This window comes from Castor canadensis, chromosome 7 (genome assembly GCF_047511655.1).
Source record: "Castor canadensis chromosome 7, mCasCan1.hap1v2, whole genome shotgun sequence".
NCBI lineage: Eukaryota > Metazoa > Chordata > Mammalia > Rodentia > Castoridae > Castor > Castor canadensis.
In genome coordinates, this window is record NC_133392.1 from 38,420,526 (window position 1) to 38,436,903 (window position 16,378).

Sequence of the window (16,378 nt, forward strand, 5' to 3'; positions counted from 1 at the left end):
TCTTCAGGCTCCTCTCTGCTCTCCCTTAAGCCCACCAACACCCAACATTGGGGAGGTTTTGTTTTTTTAGGGGGAAGAGGGTGGGGGAGGAGGTAGAACAGAGGTTTGAACTCAGGGCCTTGCACTTGGTAAGCAGGCTCTCTAATACCTGAACCACGTCCCTACGCTGTTTTGCTTTGGTTATTTTTGAGATAAGGTCTCTTTTTGCCAGGCCAGCCTGGACTACAAACCTCTGTATGCTTCCCTTGTAGCTGACGTGCACCCCTATGCCCACTTTTGTATTCACTGAAATGGGGTCTCCCGATTTTTTTTGCCTGGCTGGCCTCCTGCTCGCCACCTCCAAAGTAGCTAGGATTACAGAAGTGACCCACAGTGCCTGACCAAGATTTTTTTTTTTGAGGTAGTTAATTTGGGGGAAGCCATGGAGTAGAAAAATAATTTTTAAAAAGTTCTCATTAATCTCTGCCATTGCTGTTGGAGCTGGGAGCATCAACAAAAATGATTACTTTTTTAGTGTCTCTGCTGGTGTGTCCAGTCTTGCTTAACATTTAAGTCTTAGTCTGACTTATTTTTCAACCTTAAACTTTTATTTGGGATATAAACATAGATCCCATGTGTTCTTTACCCAGTTCCCCCTAAATTCTTGCAAAACTATATTACAATATCAAAACCGGAATATTCACATGGGTACAGTCAAGATAGAAAACATTCCCCTCACCACAAGTTCCCCTCCACGTCCCTCTGTTCTCTGGCTCTGTAACCTCATTATTTCAAGAATGCTGCATACACAAGACTCTAACCTTTGTGGCCTGGCTCTTTTCAGTGTATTCTCTAGGGACTCACCCTGATTGTCAGTTGTCGTGTGCAAGTTCATTGCATTTCGTTGCCAAGGAGGACTGCACAATATGGAGGTTCCAGTTTGCTTAGTCATTTACTTGTCGAATGTTTCTACTTCGGGTTTATAAACAAATAATTGCAATCAACAATTAGTGTGCTAGTTGTTGTGTAAATATATCGTCACCTTTCCCTGAAATTATCCCAGGAGTGCAGCTGAAGGGTCTTGTGATTTCATGTTTAACTGTGTCGTTTTTGGTGCTTGGGCAAGTATTCCGCCACAGAGCTGCATCTTAGTCCAGATGTGTAGCTTTCTTAGAAACTACAAAATGCTCTTCTCCACTGGTTGTACCAGTGGACATAGCCACCAAAATGTGTGTGATCTGGTTTCTCAGGGTTCTAGCATTTGTTAATGTCACTACAGTGGGTCGTTGGTATCCGTAGGAGACCAATGTTCAGCAAAAACCACACATGAAGCATGGAGCATGGAGCTCAGTGCTGTTCTATGGATACCCAACTTCCACTAAAGATGCAGCTTTTCAACAGATCTAAAATTTCATTTTATCACTTCAATTGAGCACATTTTTTGCCTTGCTTTTTGGGCACTATTTGCTTTCTTGGGAGGCAGCACATGTAGTGATTTACGTGAGCACAAGTGATGACAACTCAGGGCTCAGCGGCAGTGCGTGCATGGGAATTAAACATTTTTCTTCTTCTTTTAGTTGTGTGCCGGTGGCTCACGCCTGTAATCCTAGCTACTCAGGAGGCAGAGATCAGGAGGATGGCGGTTCAAAGCAGCCTGGGCAAATAGTTCCATGAGACCCTATCTCAAAAAACCCTTCACTAAAAAGGACTGTGGAGTGGCTCAAGGCGTAGGCCCTGAATTGAAGCCACAGTACCAGAAAAAAAAAATTGTTTTTGAAATTTTTTTTTTTACCAAAACTGCTGGCAAGAAATTTGCAAATAAAGTGGACTCTATCATTGTGGTGTTTTGGTTTTTGGTGGTAGTAGGGTTTGAACTCAGGCCTTGCACTTCTAGGTAAGCACTGTACCATCTGAGCCAGGCCTCCGGTCCTCTTGCTTGTTTTTCTTCATGTAGGGTCTCACATTTTTCGGGCTGGGACGGCCTGGGCCCTTCATCCTCCTACTTATGGCTCTGGAGAAGCTGTGATTAAGATGTGAGCCACAGTGCCTGGCCCCTTTATGGTTTTAATTTACATTTCCCTAATGGCTAAGGTTGAACATTTCTTCATGTGCCATTTGTGTGTCCTCTTCAGTGAAATGTCTCTGCTTTTTGTACATTTTCTGATTGGACTGATATTTTTTAATTGTGCAGCCTTCCCCTAGTACTGGAGTTTGAACTCCAGGCCTCACACTTGCTAGGCAAGTGCTCTACCACTTGAGCTACTCTGTCACTCCTTAAAAGTTTTTTTTTTTAAATTAATAAATGGCAATGTATCTGAAAAGCCACCACCAAACTCTAGGTTGTCCAGATTTTCTCCTACTTTATCTTCTAGAAGTATCATTGTTCCAAGTTTGACATTTAACTGTGTGGCCAGGTTCGAGTTTCTGTGAACAGCATATGGATGCATTAGGTTTGTTACTATTATTTTTGGCATGAGGCTGTGTAGTTATTCCAGTAGTATTTTCCAAGGGTCATTTCTCTGGATACAGAATTCTACTTGGTGGTGTTTCCACTTTATAAATATTTTACTCCACTTTGTTTTCATGGATTATGAGTAAAATCTGATGTGATTTTTATACTTACCGTTTTATAGGTAAAATGTTTTAGCTTCTGGTTTGTCTTAAAAATTTTGCCATTTTCTGAAACTTGGACAGGATGTGCCTGGCGTAGTTTATTTCCTCTGCCTAGTGTTCTGAGTTTCCTGCATCTGTGGCTTAGTGTCTAACACTAACTGGAAAAATTGTAATCATGATTAAACTACTTTTCCTTCCTCTTTCTTCCGAAATACTCCTATTCCACACATTAAATCTTTCACGACTGCCACACAGTTCTTGGATTATCTGCTTAATTTTCACGCTGCTTTTTCTCTTTGTGTTTTACTTTGGGAAGTTTCTGCTGATATATTTTCTGGCTCAGTGATCCTTTCCTCCATTGGGTCCAGTCTAGTGGTGGCCCATCAAAGCCAATGTTCCCTTCTGTTCCAATGTGGCTTCTGTTTTTACTCTTTCTGTTTGGTTTTAGGTTTTCAGCCTTTGTGTCTTTGAATGTCGTCCTCTTTTCCCATTGGACCCTCTAGCATATTCATCAGGTTGGGGGGGTGGGAGAGTGGAGGTGATGGCTGCTACCCAGCCTCCCTGCTAAGTAATCTCCAAAGGCCTACTAGGTAAGCTCCTCTACTTGTGAGCCCTGCCCCACCCTCCTGTGCTGCCATGCTTGCTTGGCCTTTACAAATTACATCTCTTCTTGCCTTGGCATGTCTTGTAACAATTTTGAAAAACAGCCATGTGTGTCAGGAAATAGGAATGGAGGTAGGAGACCATTAATCTGAGGCCTGTTCTCCTAGCTCTGAGTTAGGCTGCGTTTCCTGTTTGCTGTAATGCAGATGTTAGGGGCTTCGATTTCCTCTAGAGTCCTTGTTTTGTCTCCTCATCTTTGAGTTTTCCTGGACATTAAAAAAACCCACCTTTACTGGCTGGGCACCGGTGGCTCATGCCTGTAATCCTAGCTACCCAGAAGGCAGAGATCAGGAGGATCACAGTTGGAAGCCAGCCTAGGAAAATATTTCACAAGACCCTATCTCAAAAATACTAAACACAAAAAAGAGCTGGCAAAGTGGCTCAAGTGGTAGAGTGCCTGCCCTGAGTTCAAATCCCCAGTACAGCCAATACACTCACACACAAAACCAGCTTTATTGACATATACTTCACAAAACATACAATTTACTCTTTTATACAATTCAGCCAGACAAGGTGATAGATAACATACTTGCAATCCCAGCTTTTGGGAGGGGCCTAGGCAAAAAGATCTCGAGTTTGAGGCTCGCTCGCTTGCATTACACAGTGAGACCCTGTCTCAAAAACTAACAAAAAAAGTGAACAATTCAGTGGTACTTAGTATATTCATATATATATATATATATATATATATATACATACATACATACATATATACGGCTATCACAATTTTAGAATTTTCACCACCCAAACTGCATTCCTTACCTTAAGCTGCCACTGATTTTGGTGGGGAGTCTGTACTGACATTTGAACTCAGGACCTTGACTTGAGCTATGCCCCAAAGCCCTTTTTGCTTTAGTTTCTCATGCTTTGCCTATGTTGGCCTCAGACCTGCAATCCTCCTACCTATACCTTCGCAGTAGCTGGGACAAGAGACATATACCACCACTCACTTCCACGTTTTTTTGGTGGCACTGGGGTTTGAACTTCACACTTGCTAGACAGGCGCTCTACCACTTGGTCTGCCCCACCAGCCCCACACTTGTTTGTCTGGGGTGGCCTTGAACTCTGATCCTCCTGATCTTTGCCTCCCAAGGACCTGGGATTACAGGCATAACCACTTTGCCATTAATTTCTTTCTGCTTCTGTATAGACATCCCTGTTCTGGACATTTCTTATGAGTTGAATCTTCTACTGCTTTGTCTTCTGTGATGGACTTCACTTAGCAAAATATTTTTTAAGGTCATCCACATTGTAGCATGAATCAGTAATTCCCTCCCTTTTTTTCATTTCTTCCTATGGCCAAAATAATATTCCATTGTATGGCTATGTCTTTGTTTTGTTTGTACACTTGTCAGTTGATTAGCATTTGGGTTTCTTCATCTTGCCCATTATGAGTGAAGCTGTTAGAAACATTTAAATTCCTAGGGGTTCGTTCCATTGGTAGATCATTTGGGAAGCACGTGTCTTTCAAAGTGGCTGTACTATTTCGTGCCCTCAACAGTAGTGCCCGAGTTCCGGTTGCTCTGCCTCTTCGGCAGCAGTCAGTGTGGTCTGTGTCAAGCCTGAGTCATTCCTTGAGTGCGTACTAGCAGTGATGCAATGCATGCACCTACTCACCTGTTAGATCTTTGGAGATATGTTTGCTCAGATCATTTTTTAATTGAGAGGTTTTGGGGTTTTTTTGGTGGTACTGGGGTTTGAGCTCAGGGCTTCACATTTGCTAGGCAGGTTCACCACCACCTGAACCACACTCCCAGCCCTTTTTTGCTTTTAGTTATTTTTCAGCTAGGTCTCCTGTTTCTGCCTGGGATAGTCTGAGACCTCCTACCTATGACCTGCTGCACAGCATGGTCTCTCCATGCAACGCTTCCCTTCAGGATATGTGAAAAACCCATGCGGAATGGTTGGCATTCTATGACCTGCCTTGGGGAAGAAATTCTAGCTTCTGAAGCCTCCTTGGGGGAGGGGAATTATGGACCAGGAATCATTGTTGAAAACAAAAAATACTTCTGCCCAACCCATGGTCACAACTGTTTGTATGTTTTCTTCTAGTAAATTTTACAGTTTTACATTAAAAAAAATGCTCATGGCTAATTTTTAATTAAAATCTGCATAAAGTCTGTTCCATATGGACTGGGGAGCGGGGGTAGCAGAGAGGTACTGGACTTTTAACTAGGGGCCTTGGCTTGCTAGGCAAGAGCTCTACCACTTGAGCCACGCCCCATCCCTGGAACTTTTTTCCTTAAGCATATGACACTCAGTTTTTTAGGACTGTCCTTTCTCCAGTGAATTAACATCATTGTAGAAAACCAACTGACTACTCCAAGAGTGGGTATGTTTGTAGGCAATCATTTGGTCTGCTGATGTGCACTAGTCTTGTACCACCGGTGTTCACCACTGTACCTTTACAATTGAATCTAGCAGGTAAGTCCTCAGCTTTTCCTCTTTCGTGGTTGGTTTTGATCACGCTGGTTCCTTGCCTTCCCACATCAGTGTTCCATTGATTTTTATTTTACCGTACTAAACCCTGGGCCTTGTGCTTTTTAGAGCTCAAGTGCTCTACCACTTGAACCATGACCCCACCTCCTTTTTCTTGTGATAGGGTCTCACCAACTTTGCCTAGGCTGGCCTCAAACTCCTGTGAGTTCAGGTAAGGTCTCCTGCCTCTGCCTGGTTTAGTTCACTGATTTTTGTGAAAGAAAAAATCTTGCTGGGGTTTTGACTGGAATTGCTTTGAGTGTATGGATCTATCATCTGTAATCTTAGCAATACTGAGTTTTCAATCCATCATGATGTGTGTCTCCGTGTTTCAAGGTCCTTTAGGTTTCCTTCATTGTTTTAAGATAGGGACTTGCCAGGTAGCTGAGGCTGACCTGGAATTCATGATCTTCCTGCCTCCTCCATCACTGTATTGTAATGTTAGAGACATAGATATCTTTAGCACATTTTGTAAAACTTATACGTAAGTATTTCATAGATTTTGGTGCTATTACATTTGAAACATTAAAAAAATTAAATTTCCAATTCATTTTCATTGCTAATGTATACAGAAATAAAATCAATTTATTTTACATATTCACCTCACATTCCACAAAATTGCTAAACTGCTTAATTCTAGCAGGTTTTTAATAGATTCTTTGGGATTGTCTGCATACACAATCATGTTGTTTACAAGTACAAAGTTTTCTTAATTCCTGATCTTTTTGGCCATTTTTTGTTCCCTACTGCTGAGTAGAAAAGTAGGCACCATATAGTTTTAGTCTCTTGAGAGTTGCCAGACATCGTATTGTGGCAGTGTATGGTCAGCATGGTAAGTGTTCCATGTGAACTTCCGAGGAATGTGTTCTGGCGTGGCTGGGCATATCCAGATTATATACGCCAACTAAGGCACATTTATTAATTGCATTTTTTTCTGGTCCACTGAGAGAGATGTTAAAATCCCATACAACTTTGGATTTGTCCTCTTTATTTATTTATTTGACAGGTTCTCACTATGTAACCAAGACTGGCCTCAAACTCACAATTCTCCCAAATGCTGGAATTACAGGTGTGCATTAATCACATTCAGTGTGGGCTTGTCCATTTCTTTCTGTAGAACTTTTATCCATGTTTGCTTTATGTATTTTTAAATGTGTATCAACTAGAGTTGCTGTATCCTCCTAGTTAATTGAGTCTTATCATTAGGCAATACCCCTCTCTTTGTTGCAAGTTAATTTTTATCTGGAAGCTTTTTTCTGAAATTAATGTAACAATGCAAACCAGCCAAACCATGCTGGCTTTGGTATCCTCCTTCCTCACTGGTGTTTAAGCTATATGGTACATGGTATGATCAGTAAATGATATGCATATGGCCATCACTTAATTTTCCTTTTTCTTTTTTTGGTAGTACTAAAATTTGAACTTGCCCTTGTGCTTGCTAGGCAGGTGCTCAACCACTTGAGCCACATCTCTAGATCTTTTTTGCTTTAGGTTATTTTCTAAGTAGGGTCTCATGTTTTTGCCCTTGGGTCAACCTTAGACTATGATCCTCTTACCTATGGCCTCCCACATAGCTGGGGTCACAGGCACATACCACCATGCCCAGCTTTTATTGAGATGGGGGTTCTCACTAACTTTCTACGTAGGCTGGCCACAGTCCTTCTGATCTCCACCCCACCCCCAGTAGCTGGGATTATAGGTATGCACCTCCACGGCCAGGTTAATTTTTCATTTCATTAACTATATATATATATATATATATATATATGATTCTATATTCTATAAGAATATTGTTTTGCCTGGTTTGTATCTTTAAGTAGACTCAAAGTGTATTTTTTATCCACTCGTTTTTGAGAATTGTACATGTCTTCCTTGTTATTCATGATTGCCCACTGCTCTACAGTATTCCATCATATAAGCAAACCCAGGAGATCTCACTGGTCAGTCCCATACCTTCAAATACTATCTTCCAAATTAATGTCTCTAGCCTTCTAGCCTTGACCTTTTGACTTTTTTTTTTTTGGTGGGGGGAGTACTGAGCCACCTTGAGCCACTCCACCAGCCCTATTTTTGTGAAGGGTTTTTTTTGGGATAGGGTCTCATGAACTATTTGCTGGGATTGGCCTCGAACTGCAAACCTCCTGATCTCTGCCTTCTGAGTAGCTAGGATTAGAGGCATGAGCCACTGGCACTGGTCTTGACCTTCCTTTTTGAGCTACAGAATCTTTATCTACCTACTTATTCATTTTACTTTGATATCCACACATTTGAAATTTAAGGTGAACAAACAATTGATTTCCTACTCCCTCCACCACCCCCCCATTTGTTTTTTTCAGTATTCTTCATTTCATTCATTCCACTGGGTGCCCAGATGTACGAAAGCAAAACTAAGGTAGAAACACACCTAGTTTTATGTTGAGTCCAACAGAAAGGACATACAAATTGATTTGACTAAGGTAAATACAGTGGGATATGAAAAGAGATGAAATCAAATAGGCAGGGGCCACAACTTATAGAACTTATGGTGAGTAATTTAGGAATGGTGTGAACATGACAGGATTTGGCAAGCAGGAAGACCAATAGAGGTACAATGGTGGGGAGAACTGCCGTGCTTGTTCTCACCGTGATCAAGGATGGTGGAGTTGTTCCTTCCTATTATTGCTTATACTCTCTCTACAACAAAATTAGAGATAAGGGCAAAATAGTTTCTGCTGGGTATTGAGGGGGGGAGCGGGAGGGGGTGGAGTGGGTGGTAAGGGAGGGGGTGGGGGCAGGGAGGAGAAATAAACCAAGCCTTGTATGCACATATGAATAATAAAAGAAAAATGAAAAAAAAAAAAAAAAAAAAAAAAAGGATGGTGGAGATCTGGAGTGGTTTGTAGCTGAAGATGCTAGAACTTGCTGATGAACTGAATACAGGGGTATATAAAAAGACTGACATAGGTCAAAGGTGACTTACAGTCTGTTCCTACTATAATCTCCTTTTTCTTCTGGACTTCCCAAAGTGTTTATCAGATTTTTGCATTTTATCTCCCATGATTTCTGCTTGCTCTTTCATATTTTACCTGTTTGTATCTGATTGTAGGTAATTTTATAAGAGCTACACTCTGGTTCACAAACCCTCCAACTGTGTCTAATCTACATAACTTTGCTATTTGATCTTTTTTCAATTTTGTTCATTCTTTTGTAATGTTTCCTTATTATGTCTAATTATTTTAATCATATATTTTTTGGCAGTACTGTATGTTGAACTCAGGGCCTCAAGCTTGCTAGGCAGGTGCACTACCACATACATGAGCCACGCCTCCAGCCCTTTTAATCATATTTTAGGGTCTTTGTTACCATACGCTGACTTTTCTTCCTGTTGATGGCACCTGTGTGTAAGATTAATCTCTCCTGAGACTTCCTCCTGTGGCAATCCTGTAGGGCCCTATCTGAAACTATTCCTATGGATCAGTTCTATATTTTTGTTGGGATGCCAAAACTGATTTTGTTTCCTACATAATACCTTTAGTATAAAGTCAGACCTTAAACTTACCTGTGGTATAGACTGGGATTGTAATTTCTCACAGATGACTGTGTTTCTGGGCTTATGGGAGGTTCTACCATCATATAAATACAAGATCTCTGAGTTTTATGGGAGAAGATATCAAAATGTATTAAGATCTCAGCCCATCTATGAAACAGAACTTGACTGACTTTAGTAAATCAGAGACTCACAGGAACCACTTCTTGATCAGGAGGCAATTTTTATCTCCATAGAGATGATTGTTGACAGTGCTTTATATATGAAGAGCAAATACTTCTATTAACTGACATACCTCAGGATTTCATTTTATTGGTTCACATAGAGTTCTCTGAAATTTGATAACATGTTTCTGCAGTCAGTTTCACTTAATGCCACTGAAGCCAGCAAGTATTTTGGGAAATTAATGAGGTATGCAGAAGATTATATTGAGATTAAATATTTGGAACAGATATGTGATAGAATGCTTGTTTCTTTTTTGTCATTTCTATTATGTTACTATACTTCCACTTTTGAATAAGTTTATATAAACCATCTAGAAGGAATAAGGATATAACAGTTCAGTCCCACTGTCAAAAAGTTTTCTCTTTGTTACCATTATGATAATCTTTGTTGAAAGATTAGGATTATAAATGCATGTGCAAATATATATGAGAAACAACTATATGCAGAATCCCCAATTGTAAAGATTCTCCTACAAGAAACACTAATGACAAGAATGATAGTCTCTGAACCTATAATAAACACATAGAAAAGTGAGAAACAATACAGTGAATATCCCTCAACCCATTATCAAGTTTTATATCAATGTTCTTCTATTTCTTATGCCCACACATTTTTAAAAACAAGTACGTCATCCATAAAATCGTCAGTAGTTCTTTAATATCATCCATTACTCAATTCAGTTTCCCTCATGTCTCCATTATTCTTGAAATGTACTACTGTGACACTTAATACTTCTTTTTGTTTTTCTTTACTTGGAAAACTGGAATGTGTAACTTAATATTCCACAACATAAAAGGATTTTTTTTAAGACTTTCTCACTCAGAAACAACACTATTATAATTTTCTTGTCTATCCTTTTGGAAATATTTTTACTAACACACATATTTTCAGATTGAACTCTTAAATTGCTTAAATATCTGGCTTCTAGTCTTAACTGATCTTTCAAATTAGGGGAAAAAACTTTTAGCTTTCATGGTATGAATCCTGTCCTTTACTATCTCTTTGATGATAATTCTAAGAATATATACAGGGAACAATATATATCAATTATGAGCTATGCTGGTTTATGGAAATAGTAACTAGTTTTTAAAAGTGTTGTTTTTAAAAACCTGTGTATCTGAAGTATAACTGTACTGCTGATCATTTCCTACGAATAACACACAATTGCATATATTGTACAATTTCAATCTTGTATTTATTCTCTTGTGGAATGCTAGGTTGAATGTTACAGTATGGTTGTCAAGGCTACTGAAATATGACCAATGTCCATGTCTAAGTGCTGTAGGACAATATAACTTAATGATTTTAAACAAGACACTTGTTACTGTACAGCTGAGGTCTGATGGTTTGTAAATTGATGCCTAAGTGCATGGCCAGACACAAACCTTGGGGATGTTTATTATCTGTACATATATACAAATATATCCCATACATGTGTATGCACATAGGCATGTGTTAATTTATGTGGGAATTTGTAAAAATTATATATACACACATACATGCGTATCTGTATCCATCTCTCCACCTTCATAACACTAGTTAATCAGCTTCATGCTCAATTATTATTGCTGCCTGGTATAACTACATGATTTTCGTGCCAAAACCAAGCACCTTTGTGGGTGCAGGACAGATACATTTCTGCGTATAGATAATTGTATCCATGTATATATAAAGGAATTATTTTTCTATCTTATGCTTTAGTCATGCATTACTACAATAAACAGTCTTTTTGGAATTCTAAACAGTGTAAAATCTAATTTTGGAAAACTGTATATGTTCATAGTTACAAAATATATATTATATATATGATTGAAACCTACTGAGTACATGTTCTTTGAATCTGGCTATATTCTAGCCATTAGATAAATTAAAAAAAAACCAAAACAACAACAAAAAAAAACCCCACCCTACTAATAGGATGTTATGGTAGCCTTAAATATACCAGTACCTGTATTTAGAATAGTTATTACATTTTAAAAGTTGACAAAATGATGTTAAAGATTTGAAAACACTATTCATCTGCATTAAATATATAAAGATTTTCGCCAAAGGCCTGGTTTAATTCATTGTCTGACATTGTCATGTTCCAAGACTGACTAATATTGTAGTCATTATTCTTAAATTCTTAAAATTATGGCTCATTTAGGCTTTTATACAAAAAAGCCCTATTTTTAATCAATTATAAAAACAAGTTCTATTTTAAAGAAAAAATGTACATGAACAAAGTACTCATGGATAAGCATCCTATACAAAGTGACTGTAGAGAGGAGGCTTGCTCCCAGTGAGAACACCTCCTGGTAGTAGCACATGTAAACCTGGTTTGCTTCCTCTGCTCTGCAGCTATTCAGCATGTAAAATTTCAGTCATTTCACATTAACATTTAAATTTAATACAGTGCAAATATTTGAGAATAACTTGTTCCCCCCAGTGAAACAAGAGCCAGCATTATGCTGAATATTCTTCAGATCTATTTACACATTGAGTTCAGAGTTCACCATAAACTTAGGAATTTGCTGAATATCAGCAGAAATGTGACTTAACTAGCAGCAACTGCATTAATAGTATTTCATAGTTTACTTGAGAGAATGCATGAAGTTTTCCAGGCTGTACTCTGAATCATACTGCTCTTGATCCCACAGATCACTCAGGTTTTCAAGAATTGATTTCATACTGGCTTTTCCAGAAGTAGAAGTGTCAGCTTTTTCTGCCTTGCCATCCTTGAGAAAAATTGGCAAAAGATAAAATGAAAGATTAACTTCAGAAATATTTTCTTTTAAAATATCACACTTGCATATTAGAACTAAGCCCTTTATATAACAGGAAGTCCATGATTTCAAGAGACATCCCATTCTAGGTCTCATAACTATAATATAGTTTTATTTATAATTTTATTTTCTTTGAAAAGAACTTTGAAATTATAGCATTCATTGGTAATTTTTTACATTTGCTTTGTCTTCACACTCCTCATGTATCTGTATGTGTACATTGATGTATGTATTAGATACAGATTAATATCAGCATTTTCTCAGATAAGAGACAGTCTGGTATGTAGCTCAGTGAGAGTGATTGCTTGCATACTCAAGGCCTTATGTTTAATCCCTAAAACTAAACAGAGGGAAATGAGAAAGTTATAGATATTATGTCCCTTTATCCTTTGACAGGGATCTGCATACATTTCTAAAATGTTCTTTTATGGCAACAGCTTGTTTCCCTGGAATATCTTTGTTTAATTTTGGTTTTGGTGGCTCTGGGGTTAGAACTCAGGACCTCACACTTCCAAGTCAGGTGCTCTTACTGCTTGAGCCACTCTGCCAGCACTCCTTGGAATATCTCTTGAGCACAGTTCTGCTTACTGAAAAGTCACCCATAAGAATATTTCAAGCTGGGCACTGGTGGCTTAGGCCTGTAATCCTAGCTACTCAGGAGGCAGAGATGAGGAGGATGGCAGTTCCAAGCCAGCTCAGGCAACTAGTTCTCAAGACCCTGTCTTGAAAATACCCAATGCAAAAAAGGGCTGGTGGAGTGACTCAAGTGGTAGAGCACCTGTCTAGCAAGTGTGAGGACCTGAGTTCAAACTCCAAACAAAATAAACCCAAAGAAGTAAAACAATACTCTTTCAAACAGAGTAAAAGCTCTTTGAAGAAGACTAGCATGTTTATTTTCATAAACATAAGACGTCTCTTAGTCTTTCAACCTTGCAGGACATGATTGAAGGACTTTCCTCTATGCTGGCATTACAGACTTATAATTTGTAAGGTGTTAAAAATGTGGCACTCAAGGGCTGTAGTTCAGAGACAGGGAAAGTTCTTCCCCAGCACTCCAAAAGAGGAGGAGAAGAAAAAAAGCACCCAGACATAATATTCCAAAGGTGGTTTAATGTAAGAATACAATAGATACTGTTAATCCCAGCAAATGAGAGCTTGGGAGTTTGAGGCCAGCCTGGGCTATGTAGTGAGACACTGTCTCAAAAAAATAAAAACACAGAACTACTTTCTCTAAGACTTATGTGCTATAATTCTGTTATTACAGATTGTTTAATTTCATTATAAAAGGCTATAATTTATACTTAATATGCATTTGATCCTCTGAACAAATGGAAGACTTTAAACCAAACCCTATTAGTTTTACATTAGAATGACTAACATTTTTAGCTGGGTTTAGTTTTTTCTTCTTCTTCTTCTTCTTTTTGGAAACAAGATCTTCCTAAGTAGCCCAGGCTGACCCCAACTTGAGATCCTCCTGCTTCAGCTTCCAGAATGCTGAGATTACCGGTCTGAGGCACTATGCCCAGCTCTGGTATATCTTTTGCTTGTTATCTGCTATACTAGTAGTTCCATCACCCACAATAATAATAATGGTCACTACTTACTGACAGCCTATCTAGGGTGTCGTAAGTGCTTTCATGTATTACTTCTCTTTATCATGTAGTGCAATAGGTGTAGGTGTTCAGAGAAGTTAATTTGCCTAAGGTCATCATTTAATAGGTGTTAGGGCCAGAGATTTCCATGCATGAGTTTCACTAACTCCAATAAGATGCCCTTGAGTAGGAAAAGACTAAGGAAGGAAACCTTGAGGTAAGACTCTAGAGACATCCAGCAAAAAGCTAAGATTTCAAACATCGGGTAGTATGCTGAAGAGTTTTATCTGGGCACCACAGATTCCCTTTAATACTTAACAAATACTACTTAGTAATCCCAGGGAACCTGTGAATCATTACAGATAAAAGACTGTATACATTACCTTATCAAGAGTAAACAGATCGAGAAGTTGGTCTGTCCCCATACTCTGCAAACTTGAATTTTCGTGGCTAATAACAGTGTTTGCTATGTTCATTTTGAATTTCTGCAAACCCATTATTTTCTCTTCCAATGTTCCTCTGGTTATCAATCGGTAAACATTAACCACACGTTTCTGAATGAGAAACAGGTAAGTAATTGAGGCGCAAACTAAACTCAAAGGTTGGTTTACCAAGTCAGGGAGTTTATATTTTTGTATTAAGTATTTTCTATTATTATCCTAACTAGCAACCTCCCCTTTATTTATTTTTTTTTGGGGTGGGGGAGGCAATGGAGTTTGAACTCAGGGCCTCACATTTGCTAGGCAGGCACTCTACCACTTGAGCCACTCCACCAACACTCTATAACCCTAATTAGGATTGGATTTTTTTTTTGTCTGGCCACCAGGGGCTCAAACTGTTTGCAAAAACCACAGATTAGGGATGGACAGTGACCCAGGTTTCGTTAAATGCACAAGGAAGTGATACCACAAAAGAATTAAGTGACCTGTCCCAACACTTGTTAACATCAGAGAAGAACTTGCATAGAAAGTCATCTTTTTTTTTTTTTTTTTGGTGGGCATGTGGTTTAAACTCAGGCTCTACGCTTGCAAAGTAGGCGCTCTAAACAGAAAGTCTTCTTTTGGGGGAAGTATTTCCTCAGTGCACAGGTACCTGCAAGGTGATTTTTACCTGCCCAATGCGATGTGCCCGGTCCATGGCTTGTAGATCTCGCATGGGATTCCAGTCATGCTCCACAAATACCACAGTGTCAGCGCCTGTCAAGTTAAGCCCCAGGCCACCAACATGAGTTGTAAGTAAAAGAACGTCTATGGATGGATCATTGTTAAACCTGCAAGTACAGATATCAAAAAATAAAATTAGTACTTTTCTTACTAAAGTTCCTGTAACAAAAAACTGTTTAATAAAAATTTAAGAGTGCAAATGAAAACAATGATTCAAAAACCCATGACATGGATATTTCTGTGACACTGGAGATGAAAATACTTATTTTTGTGGGGGGGGGGACTGGGATTTGAACTCAGGGCTTAGCACTTGCAAAGCAGGTACTCTTACCACTTGAGCTACACCTCTGTTATTAGGAGATGGAGTTTTGAGAACTGTTTGCCTGTGCTGGCCTTGAACCACAATCCTCCTGATCTCAGCCTCCTAAGTAGCGAGGATTACAGGTGTGAGCCACTTGTGCCCGGTTTCTTTTAATATATATGTAATTTCTTTAGTAGAAAGAATGCACCCTAGAGCTTATCAGAAATTATATAAACAGAAATAACAAGGCCAATCAAGTTGTATTTTAACATCAGATAAATACTAAGTTGCAAAAATGAAAGTAAACACTAACTATAAATAAAAGAAAGCCCAACCATGAACTTTTATAACTGTTTACTAGTCCTAGAAGATATTGATAAAGAACATCTAGTAGCTTCTAGGAAAAAGAAAAGCTAGTATTATTACTAACATTAAAAATAGCAGCCACCAAGCTACCATTACATTTTTACTATGATCCAAGCAACTGCTTTTGTATTTTATATGCATTGTTACTTGTTACAATAGCTCTACAGGGTATTACTATTTATTCCTATTTTAGAGAGAGTGGGAACATTATTTAAATAATAGAACCAGGAGTCAATTCTGGGCCTGTCTGCCCTTTTTTGTGTCTTAACTGTATTGTGCCTAACAATCTTTTAAGAGAAATTTGTCTGAAATGCCCACTCTTGAAATCAGCAGGCTTGGGACTGAACCTAGGAATCTGTATTTTTAGAACAGCAACTCCTGGATTTTTCAAGCAAAGGTTGCAGACACATAATTCTTCCTCCTAAATGGGCCAGTTTCCAAATTGTGCTTAGCAAAGAAACAGACATCTGAATGGAAATTTTAGTCAATCTACTCGTCTACTTCCTTCAACCCTAACCCCTTAAAAAGAAGAAGGTAGTTATCTTAGATTTTTTTCCATGATTATCAGAGTACTTTCCTATTATCATCACCTTTTCATTTACTAAACAATCTATTCAACTGTATTTCTGTAGTTCTATATTTGAAAGAGGTTTCATTTGGGTTGAATTACAGTAAGAAAATATTTTTGCAGATAACTTAGCCAAACG

At 38.6% G+C, this 16,378-nt stretch overlaps 1 protein-coding gene across 1 annotated transcript in view; it reads right to left on the minus strand.

Annotated features, from left to right (window-relative positions):
• Nucleotides 1-10,119: 10,119 nt before the first annotated feature.
• Btaf1 (B-TFIID TATA-box binding protein associated factor 1) overlaps nucleotides 10,120-16,378 on the minus strand; it is a 92,095-nt gene continuing 85,836 nt past the window's right edge. The window contains exons 36-38 of the mRNA XM_020157276.2: nucleotides 14,952-15,111; nucleotides 14,225-14,395; nucleotides 10,120-12,201 (exon numbers count right to left, since the gene is read on the minus strand). Of these exons, the coding sequence (XP_020012865.2) occupies nucleotides 12,058-12,201; nucleotides 14,225-14,395; nucleotides 14,952-15,111 (475 nt within the window). The 3' untranslated portion in view covers nucleotides 10,120-12,057. The remainder of the gene's footprint in view (nucleotides 12,202-14,224; nucleotides 14,396-14,951; nucleotides 15,112-16,378) is intronic.